This window comes from Dermacentor andersoni, chromosome 8, assembly GCF_023375885.2.
Source record: "Dermacentor andersoni chromosome 8, qqDerAnde1_hic_scaffold, whole genome shotgun sequence".
In the NCBI taxonomy this organism is placed as follows: Eukaryota; Metazoa; Arthropoda; class Arachnida; order Ixodida; family Ixodidae; genus Dermacentor; species Dermacentor andersoni.
The window spans coordinates 28,134,895-28,153,247 of NC_092821.1; the positions used below are offsets into that span (position 1 = coordinate 28,134,895).

Here is an 18,353-nt window from a genome sequence, read left to right on the forward strand (position 1 = left end):
TCTCGCATGTCCGAGTTTATCACCGCCGCTACTGCGTTGAGGTTGGTCTGTCTCACCCTTCTGGTGTATGTGGCTGCGTCCACGTATACCGTTGTTGCCTGGGAAGCTAATGACTTTTGGATGTATTCGGCTCTCGCCGTCCTGCGTTCTTCGTGTAGGTTGGGGTCCATGTTCTTGGGAATGGGAGCCACCTCGATTGTGTTTCGTATTTTGTCTGGGATAGTCGCGGTTCTTTGGGTTTCTTGCATCTGTTCTCTGCATCCCAACTTCTGCAGAAGCTCCCTGACAGACGGAGTCTGTTGTAGTCTGCGCAGCTGAGCAACATGTTGTGCCTCTCTGAGTTCTTTGAAAGTGTTATGAAGTCCTAGTGCCAAAAGCTTCTCCATGGATGTGCATTGTGGTAGGTGGAGCGCGGTTTTGTATGCCTTGCTTATGATTGCGTCTATCTGCTGAACCTCGCTCTTGATTGGGTTGTAGTATGGGAGACTGTAGCTAACCCGGCTGATCACCAGACTCCTAACCAGCTTTAGCGTGTCTTCCTCTCGCATGCCTGAGCGTCTGTGGGAGATGCGCGTTATCATGCGAGCGACTTATAGAGTTGTCTTGAGTAGAGCGAGGATGTGTGAGCAGCATTGATTCGACTGTATGCACATGCCCAAAATTCTTATGAGCATTTTCTACAGTATTAGTTTTCCCTCGAGGTAGACGCCAAGCTTGAGCTCGTCGCTAGTCGGGATTGTGCGATTCTGTTTCCCTCTCCAGACTCTGAGCAGCTCAGATTGCTCGGTGGAGCAGGCTAGCCCTCTTGCCCTCACGTAGTTCTCTATGCAAGTCGCAGCCTCTTGTAGTCTTTCTTCTTTTTCTTTGAGTGAGCCCATGTTGGTCCAAATGGTGATGTAGTCGGCATATATGGCATGGCGTATGCCCTCAACCTCTGACTTGTTTCGCTAGGCCAATCATTGCTATGTTAAATAGCGTTGGTGAAATGACCGATCCCTGGGGGGTTCCTTTGTTGGGGGTATGGAACTTCTCCGAGTGGAGTTCTCCTAGCCCTATCGTGGCTGTTCTGTTGGAGAGGAAAGCTTTGACGTAGCCGAAAACCCTCCTGCCGCAGTTTAGGTCATCCAGGCCCGCTAGGATGGCTTCGTGGCTCACGTTGTCAAAGGCTCCTTTAATGTCCAAGGCCATTATCACATTCTCTCCGTTCCTGGGAACGTTGCTTAAGACTTCTTCCTTGATCTGTAATAGTACGTCTTGGGTCGACGGCTTCACCCTGAATCCAAACATACGGTGGGGGTATAATTCGTGATCCTCTATGTATTGTTGTAGCCTTATCGTGACCACTCTCTCGTACATCTTGTCAAGGCATGTGAGGGAGATGGGTCTTAGGTTTTTGATTTGTAGCTTTTTGCCCGGTTTTGGTATCATGACTACCTCTGCATGTTTCCAATCCTCGGGGACGGTCTCCGCTGCCCAGTGCTTATTGAGGAAGTCGGTTCTGAGATTAGCTCGTCACTGAGATTGCGGATGAGTGTGTTGTTAATTTTGTCCGCACCCGCTGCCGTGTTTGTAGTTGTGCTTCTGATTGCTGCATAGACCTCTTCACGAGTGATGGGTCTGTCTAAGCTTGGATTTTCTTTTCCCCGGTAATCCCCTGTATATGCTGCCGGGTTCGTTTCCCCGAAGCATTTGACACGCACTTTGTCCAAGAGTTCCTCGTCGGTTTCCTCGAATTGGTGGATTAGCCAACATATTGCTTTGTTATTCTCTGCCTTGGTTTTGGTCGGATCGATGAGCGCTTTCAGGATATGCCACGTCCTAGCTGTGCTGAGGGTTCCGTTCAGGGAGTCGCTGAAGTGTTGCCAGTTCGTTCTCGCCAATTGTGCTGCGTACTCCTCTGCTTTCGTTGTAATTCCTGCTATGTTAAGTCTGAGCTTCCTGTAATGTTTCTGCCTTTTCCTCGTCTTGGTTAAGCCGCGTCTAGCTTCCCATAGCCTAAGAAGCGTGGCATCCACCTCAGGTGTCTGCGTTGTTCTTTTTACCTCTTTGGTGTGCTCGCCTTGTCTCTGCTGGAGTATGTTTCCCCATTCTGCAATCGATTGGATCCCTCCCTCGTTGAGGTGTCCGTCGCATGCTTCTCTAGATGCGTTCCAATCAGTGATTTTGACTGTTCCTAGATGCTGTTTAAGTCTGTCTGAAGTCACTTGGGTTTTGAGTATGTGGTGGTCACTCCCGAGATTTTCCATCAGGTTTTTTCCATTGTGCCTGCCTTGGTCCTTTGATGAAGGTGAGGTCTGGACAAGTGTCGATACTGACGCTGTTGCCTCTTCTGGTCGGAGTTTCCTGGTCTCTGAGGAGGATGTAGCCTGCATTCTCTGCCGCTTCTGCTAGTGTCTTTCCTGTTAACGTTGAAATTCTTGTATCCCCAGCTCTTGTCCCTGTCATTAAAATTGCCAAAGACGACTAGCGTGTTGCCTTCTGCCAGTTTGCTGGCGCCTTGGAAGAGCTCTTGGAATTTGGCTTTCTTTTGTCTCAATGAAGATACTGCCCCCTTTCTTCTTTTACTTTGGGATAATTTCTACGATCACGTGCTCTATGTCTGTTTCGGCTATCCTATCATGGCTTATGGCTATGATCGCTTTGTTGACTAAGATTGCCGTCCTTCCTTTTTCCTGGGTTTCGTAGCACGTGTATCCTCCTAGGGTTGGTGTGGTGCCCGTTTCCTGAAGCGCAATAATGTCGGGTGGCGTTTGTTGTGTGTGAATATATTGTTGAAGTAGGCCCTGCTTCCTTCAGTAGCCTCTGCAGTTCCATTGCCATATGTCTAGATTTTCTTGCTTGCTTAAGGTTTTTCTGGCCCAAGTTAAGCTTCTGTGCTAGTCGTGGTTGCATTGGCGAGGGCTGTCAGTGCGGGACGGTGGTACGCCTTCTCTCTGATGTTTTCGGTGAATTTTTGCACAGAAGTCTCCATTTATTGTCCCCTCATTCCTTTATGGCGGCAGTGAAATTTCGTTATATTGAAATCGCATACAAACACACCTCGTTATATTGAAATTCTAAATGCATGGTGTTTTATGGGCAAGAGGTTATGAAAAGTTAAATGCTTCGTTATATCAAGAATTTCGTTATATTGAGGTTTAACTGTAGTTTTCCCACATGTGCTGGTGTGTGTCAGGTGGATAGGCCTGTTAATTCCCTTGTGCAATGAAGAAGTAGATTTCTTCCTTGCTTCTTTCCTTGACTGGAGAACAAATTCATATATAACGACCACATTGCAAAGGTTTGTTGAGGGCAAATTTGGGCACACGGAATTAGCTGCTATTTTTATCCCGTAAGCCTCTCGGTTCAAAGCGGGTTTGACTATGATGTGGAATTGCTCTGCAAGAGTGCCATATTATTTTTTTTTCTGCCTTGCAGTACGGACTTGCCCAAGGTGCCCACATTCTCGTCAAGGCCTGTGGACAAGCCCTCCTATGAGGTCTGCCTTATTGTTTGCAGTGTCCCTAAATCATAAACTCTACTGTCTATTTTCCCCAGTTGTAGTTCAGAGTGCAATGGTGGAATTATCTTGACTTTTGTCGTGTAAATTTGTAAGTCTCGCATTTTTGTAATAACTTAACTCGTAAATACTTTAGCTGATATTTGTACTGATAATGAATGAGAATGTGAACTGAGGGGCTCGTTTTTTGTTAGTCACAGCTGCAATTAAACCTCGATTTGATGAAGCCAATAAAATCATTGATTCGCTTTATGTCAAATTTCTTCTTATAGTAAGATTCCACCTTTCACGCTAATAAGTACAGTCGCCGATCGATTTTTCTTACACAGAAGCAGCTTCAAAATTTTCCTGATTATCATTAAAAGAAAATCAATTTTGTTGAATGTTAGTTGGCAACGAAAGGTACAGTTTCGTGCCGTGTCGACAATCGCAGTTCAAAGAAAAGCCAGCCACGGTTTCGCATCCACTCTGCCCCTGCGGCTGATAGCGGTGATAGTGGTGCCCACAGTGGGAGAACGGCGCCATAAAAAGCGCAGCAGTGAGAAGCAATTTTTTTTTCTGCCTTTCACTTCAGTGTATGTCTGAAACTTGAGATTACGCAGTCTCTGGTACTAAACATGCATAAAGACAGTGCGCACGATGCCACGCCATCTTGGCATGCCCACCCTTGGCACATGCAGCAAACTACCTCCAAGACGGGGGGCTAAGGCTGTGTATGCACTTTGCCACGCTGACAGCGGTGCACAGCCGTGGCCGGGCTCGAAAAGGAGACGTGCGCCAACACACCAAAGCTTCCGGAGCCACTAGTGAAAAAGATTGTCTTAAGCGTCTATATTATTGCTGTCATTTGATTGTGCCAGTTTGTCATGTTTATGTCCTTAGGGACATTAAACACAGCTAGCAAGTGAACGCGCACCCGGCTTTAAAGGCCTACTGCAATGAAATTTGGGCAGAGTAAGAAATGTAGTTTGAGATACTGTAGATATAGAAAAGCCTCCTTGCAAGATTTTATGTTTAATATACGAGCAGAAGTGTCCCAAACATGCCAGCAAAAGTAGCCGTTTTTGATACTGAAGCTAAAACACATACAGTCCTTACCGCTTGCCGAAAGTAATGTATGACCTAATGTGCAGCTCCTCAGCATGACCTCCTAAATGAGTCCAGACCGCACATTTGCTATTGACAGTGCTTCAAAATGCACAATCTGTATTTGGCTACTGTCTGACAGCCAAGCTTGTGCAGCACAAAGCCTTGCACAACGCAGCACGGTCAGACTGAGCGTGAGTGCGTAGTCCAGTAGAGCTGTGCGCAATTGCATGTACCTGCATCTGCTGCGTAGCATAGATACTGCAGCTGCTTCGGAGTGCTGTTGAGACGTTCGGATAACTGCCAGCTCTGACTGGTCTCTGTGGTTTTCCAGGCACGGTGGTGCGAGCCCAGTGCCTGTGATTCGCTGAAAAGTCTCAAAGATGGCGTGCTAGGACTTGTGTAATTGGCAGCAACCCCTAGGTACACGCATTGTCTGCTTAGGTGCTCTTTAAAGGCTTCTAATAAGAAAACTATATATATATATATATGTCGCATGCCACAGGCCCTGCTCCTGCAGACCACTCTCCTCTATTTAGCCGAGAAATGTACTCGGCACACCCACATCTACACTGATGCCTCAACCACTCAGGAGACTTCCTCCTGTGGTTTTTTTACGTGCCCTCAACAGGACAAATGCTTTCTTGTCAGCGGCTGCGGAGGACATCCTCAACGACAGCAGAGCTTCGCGGTATCAAAGAAGCTGTCCTCTATATACTGTGCCAAGCGCTTGATCAATGGGTGATCTTCACCGACTCTAAAGGAGCACTACAAACATTGTGCAGTCTGTTAAAAAAAACAATCATCAGCCTGTTTCTTTCGACATTGCGTACTTGCATCACTTGGCCATTGCATCAGGCCACTGTATCAAATTTCAGTGGATACCTGCTCATTGTGGTATTCTGGCCAATGAAAAAGCAGCTGAAGCGGCATACAAAGGTCTTCAACACCAAAACTATACGCAGATCTATTTTACTACATCGTAAGCTTCCAAGCTAGCTAAAAGATTTGCTTCCGAAGAAAAGGACAGACTGTGGAGCTTGCCGACCCAGCATTACCCTTTCGTTTACTCAATCGACCCAAATCTCAGATCCAGACTCCCATCCAACATTCCTCGCCATTTGGAAACTCTATATCATCATCTTTGCCTGAACACCGCCTATGGAAATGGCTTACGGTACCACTTCGGTCAAGTGACAAGTCCACACGGCAATAATTGTGGCTCAATTGAAACCGTGTAGCATATCCTGTTTGAGTGTCGAGCATATGCTGACGAGTGTGCAATCTATGAACATTGCACACAGAGACCTTTGTCGTTTTTGTTTGGCTGTGTCTTAGGCCCTTTAACCTGCCTCACACAACAGAGGTGTGCGATGAACTTTTTATTCACATACTTATAAAACATTGGTCTACTTGACAATCTTTAGTTCTACTCTGTCACCCTTATGTACCTTTCACGCAGCGAGTTCTGTCACCTCGTTGTGGGACAGTGCATACACTGAAGGACTTTACCATAGCACGCCGTTGCCCATGAGTCGGAAAACTCAGTGCCCATTTTTTTAACTTATTTCTTCTTTTTTTTGCCATCTCTCCTCCTTTTCTGTCCCCAATCCTCTTCCCCATGCAGAGTAGCATGTCAGTGATGTTTGTACGCCGGCTAAAATCTCTGCCTTTGATTAAGGGGTACTCTCTTTATATTATATATAGACATATCTATATATATAGACAATATATATATATATATAGACAATATATAGACATATATATACACATATAATATATAGACAATATATAGACAATACATATAGTTATGAGCCCTGCGGGGCTTTGCCAAGATTCATTCAGTGGTACATGGTACTCATAGCATATTTGGCTAAAGTGAAATTTCGTTGCAGTTGGCCTTTAAGCTCTTGTGAAAGAATGACTAAGAAATTTTGTTGTGTTGCACAGCCAAAATTGGACCACAGTGCACAAGCAGCACTCTAGAAGCGTGCTTTCCATAGCTGCATCTACATATACTGTGGGCCATGCATTCAATCCAATTTGTGGCGTAAATAATGCTCACAGTTCTGTGCAGTGTATGCCACGAGGCACGACTTGCACAGGAGGCATTGCAGCCACATCCGAGACTATGTTGTCTTTCAAGTTATGGCCTTCGAAGTGTTTCAAATCCCCCAAGCAGATTGTTATGCAATTTGGTTTGTGTCATGGATGGCAAAATGTGAGTGCGAACAGAATAGCGGTGCGAGAGAGAGACTGTGCTGGTGCTTAGCTCATGTAAGGACGTAAACTGCAAGGATGACATGACTGCAGCTGACAAGCTGTGCCGTCGTCCCCACATTTATTAAACGAAGAGCGAAGGCAAAGTGGCGAGCAAGGTGGCTGTGGCAGCCAGCCCGGTCGAGAACGAAAGCACGCTCCCCTGCCTCAAGCCACGTGTACATGCACGGTGCTGATGAATGTGACGCATGAGGACATACGGTGATGAAGATTATGCTGAAATTCTAACCTTTATAAGAAAGCAATGCACTTGTTTGTTATATGGGCTAGACTGTAGTAACCCATACAAACACTAGGTGCCCTCGCCATAATCCACCTCAAACATTTACCAAGAGGTGGCACTAATTCTAACTGTTCTATATGTACATACGATACATTGGAATAAGGGAAGTTCCTGCACAGCACGGGTTGAGTGCAATTGGCATCTGCTCGGTCTCTTTGGCAATGCAACAATACCTTTAGGAGCACTGCCCAAAGATTTACTTTGCCTGCTTCCGTCTCTCTTCACCTGTGTTTTTGATGGCTACTAAAGCAGTGCTGGTTGTATATGTTGCACAATCCCAGGTATATTGATTTGGGCACACACACAAGCCAGCATACACCACATGGCAGAGGGCACAGGAGCTCCCGAGTGGTACTGAATCAACTGTGGATATAGGAGGCTTAAAAAGCGGATGCAGGAAGGAGTACGAGTTATTCGCACCCCAATTAGAAGTTGGTACTTTCGTGTCTTTCATCCAACTGCTATGACCATGTCTGTTGCTGGTGCATAAGGTTATTTGTGCGCTAGTATAGCCTTTGAAGTGCACCGGCATGAATGGCCATTTGCAGTCCTGCGCACCCTCCTCTGTGCTCTTTTTTCTATTTCTCCCTTTGCATTATTCTGTTGTAGGGTAGCAAACCAAATACCTGTCTTATTGGCCTCTCTGTCTTTTCCTATCCTTGCTGTATTTTCTCTCTCTCCCTCTCTGCATTCGTCTTTTTGCACTGTGAATTTGTTAGCATGCTGCTCTGCCATACAGCCCAACTTATGGCACTTGTTGGTCATCAACAGATGGCAGGACAGCGCAAACTGAGCTATTCGTGTGTTCACAGGCATGCACTCAGACAGATCCAGAGACCCCGCCGACACTGCGACCACGCACCAGGGGCTTTGTGCCCGGAACCAGACCGACATCGGTTGGCAACCTGAGGGCTTCGTCACAGTTCTCGGATAACCTGCTGCTCGGCGCGGAAGAAGTGCCCGCCAAGGTGAGGGTCGGGAGCGTGCAGAACAAGGTACACGGTGAACGTTACCCCACACACAGCTCAGAAAATGAAGCTAGTGCATATGGACTAAAGTGTCACATTGCACGGGACCCAGAACTGCACCCAAGGAGTAAAAAAAAAAAACATGCTTGTCTCTGTATTCTGCCCTCAGTTTCACACATGCCGGGCAATGCTGTGGGAGCTATGCGAGTGGTGTGGTCACAGAGACATAGCGTTCTGAAGTGCAGTGGTTGATCTGCACAGCTTCCTATAAAATAATTGCTTTGTATACAGTTAAACATCAGTGTAACAAAGTTGGCAAAATGGGCCATTTGTTTCATTATACAGTCGACTCTCGTTGCAATGGACCCTGATAATTGGACAAAAGATGTCCGTTTTATACGAAGTCCGTAATATCCGAGACACCTCACTTCCGAAACTTTCATCGCAATGTCTAACAACTTTATCGCAAAGAGTGAGTGATGAACGTCCAAAGTAAAAAACAAACAAAAATGTCGCAGTTTTGCCCGAAAGGCAAAGCATCGATTGCGATAGCAAATTAAGCAAGATAAGCGCAGCAGCAGCAGCGGGCTAATTTACCTTCGTGCTGTCTCTCGCCTCAACGCAAACTAAACATCGAAAGCACAGCACATGCGAAGCTACCAGCACTAGGTGCATGTTGTCCACATCGCAGATCGCTTTCAAGATACGGCACCCACGCGGCCGTGCCGTTACCAGCAGCCACCGGAGTAGACCCCTCCCCCCCCTCTTTCCCCGTACCTCGCGCGCGACAGACGGCACACTTCCACCTCGCTTTCCTCCCTCGCGCGCAAGATATTGAGCCGCGATTATCGGCTGACCCTCGCAAATCAGTTGCTAGCCCGTGCAGACATGGCAAAACTCCATTTTATAAGCCCAAATTTCACAAAAATTGCCGCTAATTTCATCCGCTGTAGCCAATCGTCCGTTGTAGCACGGTCTGTTAAAAGCGAATTTCGTTGCATTAATAAAATGGGCAGACCAAACTAAGTTTGAAATATGGTCCGTTATATCCGAAAGTCTGTTGTACGTGGGTCCGTTGTAACAAGCGTAAACTGTATGCCTTTGGATTTTTCTTACACAGAAGGGCCTGCAAGATTTTCCAAATTATCAGCTATAAGACAAAGCAAATTCAGATGAGTAAAATTTTTGTTGAATGAGAGAGTATGCGACGACAGATACGATTTCACGCTGTCTGGACGACACCTTCATGGTGGTACGAAGTAAAGCTAGCCACGTTTCGCATCCACTCCGCCCCCGTGGCTGATGGTGTCAACTACACTGGAACAGCGCTATCGTGAAAAGCGCAAGCAGTGGGGAGGAAAGGCTTCGTCTGCCTCTTGCTTCAACGAGCGTATCAGAAATTTGAGATTATGGAACCTCCAGTACTAAATGCGCAGAAAGACAGAGCACTTGATGCATCGCCTTCTGAGCCCCCCCCTATTGCTTAAGTTTAATTGCGTTACTGCAAGCTCACTTCACTTGCACCCAAAGCATACAGTGCATAGGGCGTGATAGGTTCTTGTCGCACTTGGATTTAATATGGAACATAATGCTGCTCTGCTTCAGCAGTCGCCCTTGATCGCGCAACTTGAGAGGTGCGTTTTTAAGCAGCCGCTTGTAATTCAGTCGTTGACCATCTGCATCCACAGAAGTTTCCATTTGTTGTTTCGCCATTCCTTCGTAGCAGCAGTGAAATTGTGTTCTATTGAAATCATGTATAAACTCACTTTACTATATTGTGATTTTAAATACAGGTATATGGCATACTATAGACAAGAAATTGTAAGGAAAAGGTAAATACTTCGTTATATTGGGAATTTCGTTATACTGGAAATCGTTATATAGATGTTTAACTGTACTTAAAGGGAAACTGAAAGCTTTTCCAGAAAAAATGAGTGAAGAGCAGTACGTCGTGGTTTTCAACCCTCTGAATTCGAATATCGCATCGAAATTGAGCGGAAGAAAGCGCAAGCATATTTTATTTCGACGAAAAGTGCAGTAGCAGACACGCCCAGCTCGCACGCCTCGTTTCTGCCTGTGATTGGTCGGGCGCCTCGTGACGTCAACAATGGTGTTCGTCCGGACCGACTGCTGCCACTACACACGAAGCACGGTGCAAGGTAGTTTGGTGGTGTTTTGCTGAGACGGTCATGGAAAATTTTGAGAGCTTGCGTCTCTCTGAGGAGTTCGGCGTTAAGTCCAAACTCCACGAGGGCGATTTTGCGTGCGACGGTGACGGCCGACGGCTTCGAGCGACAAAACTGGCCGTCGCTTGAACAGATCGCTCGGTGTTGTCGCTCAATCGCTCGTTTCTAGAAATCTAGAACTCGTCGCTCGTAGCCCGGATATGCTATGAGCGACTAGCCAATAGTGCGAAGCCGAAACTGGATGTACGTAACTGAAATACTACTGTTTGTCGCACAGAACGAGCAAACTACTGAATTTTACACGTGCAAGAATAAGAACATAGTGTAAGACCTTCAGAAATATTTTATGCTCCTTCTTCAGTAAGATACATCAACTTAAATTGATAAAGCATGCGTCACGCTAGTTTCGGTGCGTATATTGCTGCCCTCATACCGGGAAGTCGTCGCTCAATGCCGTCACTCGCGTGGAGTTCGGCTTGCAGGCAACGAGTGAACGCGACAGCCATCGCCTCGCTTGTCGCATGCAAGATCACTTGTAAGGGGTTTATACTTTACTCCCTACATGTACGAGCCGATTGCGAAGAGCCGGTATCCCCAAGAAGCAAAAACTTCTAGTGCAAGCACTGCTTTCCACGCGAACGAAGGCGAAGTGTTAGCATCTCCTTGTGTTGGAAATGTTCTTTGGCGAGTATGTTTTTTGCTAAGCTGCATTCAGCGTTCCAGTGAGTACGTTTCTGGGCAAACAACTGTAGTGTTATGTTCCTGCATGCCTCCTCGTAGAACGTAAGCGGTGATGCGATCTTCGGCATTTTTGCTCTGCCCCAAAGCTGTCAGCAATCTACACAGACGGTTTAAACGCGGGAAAAGTTTACCGGCTGTTGTAGCACGTGTAGTATATAGAACCTTCATCAGCGTGCCATCCGCACGCTACTCGTAACCGGCGAATTCTGTCGGCTACGTGTGATGGTCGGTTTCTCTATGTGTGCGAGAGAAGGGGGAGTGCAGCGTCCTGGCGTGAGCCAGCTATCCAACAGATGCAAACTTTATGCTTGCACTGCATTATGGTAGCTGCATGCAGGCTGCTTCACAACACACGTGCAAATAGAAAATTCGCGGCGCTTGGCGATGAAACCTGAGTCAAGGGTGGGAGATAAACATGCACCTGCCGTTCAGCATGCTAATTATTTTTTTTTAGGAGAACCAAAGCACGCATTATTGACAAATTCCGGTAGTAATCGTCACGGAAGTGGTTAGAGCACAACACTGTTGTTCTTGAGCGCTTGAAGTTGTTTCGCTTCACAGCAGCCTCCCACTTAGCTGAAAGCTTCTTGTCTTGCAGGAACTAATGGAACATTTGAACATCGTCGTGGCCGCTGGTGTTCGTGCAAGCGTAGGCTGCACAGAACGCCGGCATGATCGGCCTACAAGTTCAATTGATGCTGCGCACGTCAACTACTACTCCTATATACACACAAACAAAAGAATGTAGGGTCGAGCGAAGCAGATTAGGACGGCACGCACGCAGAAATAAGCCCAGTCAGGCATGGTCGCGGAGACTGCGTGGGAGCGGAACACCAGTGTTGACGTCACTATGCCGCGGTTTCCGGTCTCCGCTCGCATCGTCAGCGTCAGCAGCAGCGCACGGTGCTCGACGGGGGGCGGAGCTACAGCGCAATTTTAACCGACGATTGCGTCGCTCCTAAGTGAAAAATCTCCACGAAAATTTTACCTTCATGGTTTATAAGGTTCCCGCATCCGTATATGAGCGTCTTATTGAATTCGACAGACTCTTCAGCTTCCCTTTAACCTTAAGTAGAGCTTCATGACTCATACTTATTTATTTTATATGTGATGCTCCATTCCTTCGCCACAAATGCAAACAGTGAAAGGAGAGTCTCTCTAGCCTTCTTTGCACTGCCTGCTATGTGTGGAACGGAGCACAGAAGATTTGTGTATTCCGCACTCCACTACAACCCTCTCTAAAAAGTGGAAGGCCAGGGCCACCCTTCAACAAAAGTCATTGCAATTTAGTGATGCTCCACGGTGATTCCTGAACACTTTCAACCAAGTGTGCATCAACATAAGTGCACAGGAGTAGAAGGTGTGTGTATGAAACAACTCCTCACCATAGGAACCACCAAGGAGCATTATCGAAATGCACTGTTTTCATGATCAGTCAAAGAACAACATTGTGCTCTGCTCGGGCAGGTCAACCACCTTCGAGTCAAAACCTTTTCCTGAATAGTAGTGGGTAATCATTGAGAGAAGCTTGAAACCAGTTGCTCACTTCTTCAAATGGAACAAAACCATCTATCTAGAGAAATGAAACCACTAGGGGCAAGTGCATTGCATTGCTTAGTCCTGTTTGTATTATCCTTGTCAGTGAAGCTCTGAAGAGAGATATTACCTCTGTTTGTGGATAAACTGCTGATGCAGGAATAAGCACACTCGCAATCGAGGCCTGCTGTCTAAATGGCATATGGGGATGTGTGCCCTTTAGTGCTTGCACAGCAAATTACAGGCTGTATGCCTAGACTGCTGCTAAGAAACTTGTCTTAGCGTGCGCTGTCCATTCTCTTTTGGTTGCAAATGTGTGTGGTCAAATGGGTACAACTTCTGGAAAGGGCTAGGTTGAAAATGAGCTGTTTTGTCCAAATGTCCCTGAAATTTGCACTCTATGAAGCTGTTCCAAGTTTACTAGGCATACATCATCTGGAGGTCGTGGTATTGCCCTACTTTGGAAGGGTGCCTTCTCACATCTCTTGCTGCCATTATGTTAATGCTCGTCAACTGCTCGATGAATGCCTCTCACAGTGATCCCCAATTACCCTGTGCAGGCACATTTTATAGGCACATTAATATAACCCCCGTTAATATGAAAAATCAAATAACTTGGGATCTTCCACTGATCCTGCTAGGCATAAGCATTATTTAACGGCACCAGTCTCATTATTTCGCGCGCATTTGACACCACATAGCTTAATTCAGACAATCTCCTTGGAGCATGTTGAGTGTGAGCAAAGTGCTGCAAATTGCACCACAAAAACTAAAAACAGTGCTAACGTCCAACTGAAATGAACTGCTGGAATGAATGAAATAAAATTGTCGGCGCATCTATTCTTTAGAGATGATTAGCAAATATATAGCTATTAGCAGTCAATCTGATGGTTACTGTGTAATTGTTGATATTGCTGCATCACTATTTGTACCAACTACACCCTGACGATGACAAAGACTACAACCGGGTAGCTCAAGAGTACGAGCACGATAAAGAAAAGAAAAAAGACGTTCTTTTGTACTGGCCTGCATCCCCCACATCCTTCTCGAGTACAGTGCGGTACTGCTACTTGCCGCAATAAAGCCCCTGTGCTTTGTGACCTGCGACACTGGTGAAGGTGCTGGGTACCATCGCCTCGTGATCGTTACTCCTTCGAGCAGCCCTGCATCCAGCCCTACAAGACACTCACGCATCGAGACACCTGTACACCGCACAAGCAGCCGCCTGCAACATTTGAGCCAAGAATTTGTTCTCTTACAAGGATCAGCTCTGTCAATGGCCACCCCAACTCCAGAAACGGCACTATCAGGCAGCCCAACACAGGTAACGGTCCCAAACCTCTGGGTTCTCGACCCTTTTCACAGTGACGTGCATGAAGATGCAAAAGACTGGCTTGAGCAATATGAACGGATAGCTAGATGTAATCACTGGCGCCCCGACCAGACGCTTTTCAACGTCTATTTCACCCTTGAAGGCAGTGCAAGGACTTGGTTTCAAAACTCCCAGGGATGTTTGATGATGTGGGACGAGTTTTCCCATTGGTTACTCAATGCATTTGGGAAGACAAATTATGTGAAAATGCACAACGCCTGCTTGAGTCACGTATCCAACAGCCAAATGAAGGTGTCGCCATGTTTGCAGAAGATATGGCATGTTTGTTTCACCGCGCAGATCCCAACATGTCCGAGGCAAAGAAGCTGAGCCATCTCATGCGAGATGTCAAAGAACAGCTGTTCGCTGGCCTTGTGCGCAATTTGCCAACAACCGTGGACAAGCTCATTAAGTAAGCCACGGCAATTGAGCAGATGCTGCAGCAACGGTACCAACGGTACGATCGCTTGGTCGCTGGGGCACTGACAAAGAGCCGCAGCACTCGCCACAGCGTTAAGACCTGCTTTCGCCAACTGATCCAACAGATTGTGCACAAGGAAATTGCAAAGTAGAACGCTAGGCACGCACCATCAGCACATGCACCGCCGCCACAGGAGTTCACGGTTGCCTCCGTCACTGAAGTTGTGCGCCAGGAACTCCTACAGGTGTTTGTCCCTACCGAGCCATGTCTTAAGATGTCATACCAGCCTAACGCCTACACCTACGCCAATGCAGTTCGTCGTCCATTGCCTTCCGAGCTGCCATACCAGCCGAACGCATACAGCTATGCCGACACTGCTTGTCACCCCTTGTTTTCCATACCGGCACCACAGTACCGTCAACGGCCTCCGGTCGCAGCCTGGACCCAACAGGAACTTGTAAGGCAACCCCAGCTATGCAAGACCGATATATGGCGCACTGAAGATCGGCGACCACTGTGTTATAATTGTGGAGAGCCAGGACACATTTATCGTTCTTGTCCTCATCGTCCAGCTGGCTACCAGGGAAGTCCACATGCCACTGCACGCCGCCTGTTTGATGAAAATGTGCCTCCTTCAAAGACAGCCATCGCCAAGCCTACGTGTTATCGACGAGGACATGTGCATACCGCTGCTATCATGCAAACTTGTTTCCGTAAGTTGCGGCGCACAATATAAAGAAGATGCAGTAGCGGCACATGCAACTGCCCTTCTATTCCGCCAAGGTGTTGCCATCGCCTGTGGTATGGTCAGCTTAGTAGACCAGCATGCGGAGGTGCTTTTGACTCATTTCACAAACGAACGTCGGCACATCAGTAAAGGCACCGCTGTCGCATACCTAGATGAAATCGACCGTGCTCAAGACTGTTTTGCCATGCAAGAAGAAGCCCAGGCTCACACAACGCCATGTACACCCACTGTTGACATTGGTCGGGGCTTAACGCCAGCAGAACGACACCACCTTATGGAACTGCTCAAAGAGTTTAAGGACTGCTTCTCCTCTACATCGCAAGTAGGTCAAACGCCGCTGACAAAGCACCGCATCATCACGAAGGAGACGGCAAGACCCATTCAACGGAACCCGTATCGTGTGGCTCAGAAAGAGTGTGTGACAATACAGCAGCAGGTCGAGAAGATTCCGCAGGATGATGTAATCCAGCCATCAAAGAGCCCTTGGGCATCACCTGTAGTGCTTATAAAAAAGAAAGATGGTACGTTGAGGTTCTGCATTCATTATTGCAAGTTGAATCACGTTACAAAGAAAGATGTTTATCCATTGCCCCAGATCGATGACTCTTTGGACAGGCTACAGCATGCACATTACTTCTCCTCTCTGGACCTTAAAAGTGGATACTGGCAAATAGAGGTGGATGAGTGCGATCGAGAAAAGACTGCTTTTGTGATGTCCAATGGGCTTTACGAATTTAAGGTTCTGCCTTTCAGCTTATGCTCGGCCCCAGCCACGTTTCAAAGGTTCATGGACACTGTCCTATACAATCTAAAGTGGAAGACTTGCCTGGTTTACCTCGACAACGTGATTGTTTTTTCTGCCAGTTTAGAAGAACATCTAAAATGGCTGCTGTCAGTTCTTCAAGCCATGCGGTCAGCAGGGCTTACACTGAAACCATAGAAATGTCACTTTGGATTTGAAGAACTTCAGTTCCTAGGTCATGTCGTCAGTCAAGGCTGTGTTAGGCCTGACCCGGATAAAATTGCAGCCATTGCAAGATTCATACATATAAGATGTCAGTCAGATGCTTCCTGGGTCTCTGCACCTACTACTGGCGATTTATCGCGGATTTTGCGAACCTCGCCTTTCCACTCATCCGCCTCACAAGAGAAGACCTTGCGTTTGTATGGGGAGAGGCGCAAGAAGCGGCATTCAACGATTCATGGCAGCGTCTACCAACTCCGCCTGTGCTCGCTCACTTTGATGCGGATGCATCAACAGTGATCCACACAGGTGCAAGCAACGTTGGTCTTGGTGCTGTTCTCGTTCAGTGGCAAGACGGTGCTGAGAGAGTAGTTGCCTATGCGAGCAGAGCATTGTCATGTGCTGAGTCCATCTACTCAACCACGAAGAAAGAATGTCTGGCTGTCATATGGACAGTCGCGAAGTTTTGCCTGTACTTATACGGTCGTGCTTTTCAAGTCGTAAGCGACCACCATTTCTTTTGTTGGTTGACCAATATGAAAGAGCCTTCTGGACGTTTGGCATGCTTGAGCTTATGGCTTCAAGAATACGACATGACAATAGTCTATAAATTGGGAAGGCAGGATTTAGATGCCGACTGCCTCTCGAAGTCACCGCTTGACCTGCCGAGTGCCGACGCGGATGAATACACAGGTTCTTTAGAAGTTGTTGATGCGGCTGCCATCTCTCGGCAACAGGAAGATGACTGGGAGCTCAACTCACTCATAGAGTTCTTGAAAGGGCGAGCTACGAATGTGTCGAGATTATTTTAAAGGAGTCTACCATCATTCTGTCTGCGTAATGGATTTCTCTACAGGAAAAACTTCTCTTCAACAGGGAAGAGCTATCTGCTAGTAGTTCTCGAAAATCTCCGCCACGAGATCTTGCAAGCCTGCCATGACGAAGCCACCTTGGGCCACCTTGGTTACATACAAACATTGGCACGAACCAAAGAAAGATATTACTGGCCCAGGCTCACAGCAGAGGTGAAACATTACGTTAGAACTTGTCTTGTGCGCCAGCGACGCAAAGTGCCACCGACTAAACCCGCTGGGCTATTGCAACCCGTTGCAGTACCGGAAATGCCGTTTGCTCAAATTGGAATGAATCTTCTTGGCCACTTTCCAATATCTGACAGCGGCAACAGATGGGTCATAGTCGCGATGGACTATCTCGCTTGATACGTGGAAACTAAGGCGATTCCCAGTGGCACTGCAGCTGAAGCGGCACGATTCTTTATCGAGAACATTATCCTCAGACACGGTGCTTCGGCGGTCGTCATAACCGACAAAAGAACGACATTCACAGCTGAGCTTTTGTGCATTGTGCTCACGCTCAGTGGCACAGCGCATAGGAAGACGACAGCCTGTCACCCACAAACGAATGGGCTTACAGAATGCCTCAACAAGACTATCGCAGACTTGCTTTGCATGTACGTCGATGTGGAGCACAAGAACTGGGACAAAATATTGCCATACGTCACATTCGCATACAGTACGGCACGCCAGGAAACAACCAAAATGACACCGTTTGGCTTGATCCATGGTCACGAAGTCACTACGATGCGTGATGCTATGCTGCCTCATGACTACAATGATTCACACAAAGATGCCGCAGAATTCACTGAGCACACCGGGGAAGCTTGACAGGTCGCACGCGTGAGGATAACTACACAGCAAGAATGTGATGCCCGACTATACCATCTCCACCACCAATTCGTCGTTTATACATCCCGTGAAAGAGTCTGGGTTTGATATCCGGTACGACGCCGAAGCCTCTCTGAGAACCTTCTACGCCGATACTTCATACTATACAAGGTTCTGTGACATATCAGTGATGGGAATTATGAAGTCGTGGCTGACGGTTCATGCAGCTCCAAACGCCGTCAACCATAGAGTTTCTTACTATATTACCTAGAGGGAAATCTGGTGCTGCTGTGCTGTGGTATGCATGGGAATGCCGGTATATTGTGACTTCGGATTGGCATCATTCTCGGAGAGCCAAGCAAGCACCGTTCCGTCTGTCACAATGATTCATTTTCTACTAAAACTGCATGTAAAAAGCTGTTTTAGCTTCATTATTGCACAAAAACACGTTTTGTTTAACTATGAGAAATTGTTATTGCATGTACAATTATATAAAATGTAAAAAGTATCAGCGGGCCGCTAAAGTTGGAGGACAGATGACGAGATTTGCGCTCGCTTTGAAACAGTTTGTCGTTTGTTCTTGC

General features: G+C 47.0%; 1 protein-coding gene across 1 annotated transcript in view; it reads left to right on the forward strand.

The window, feature by feature from the left end:
- The window catches only part of LOC126526296 (uncharacterized), a 137,575-nt gene that overhangs the window by 83,760 nt on the left and 35,462 nt on the right, over positions 1-18,353 (forward strand). The window contains exons 11-12 of the mRNA XM_050174202.2: positions 3,418-3,478; positions 7,961-8,116. Of these exons, the coding sequence (XP_050030159.2) occupies positions 3,418-3,478; positions 7,961-8,116 (217 nt within the window). The remainder of the gene's footprint in view (positions 1-3,417; positions 3,479-7,960; positions 8,117-18,353) is intronic.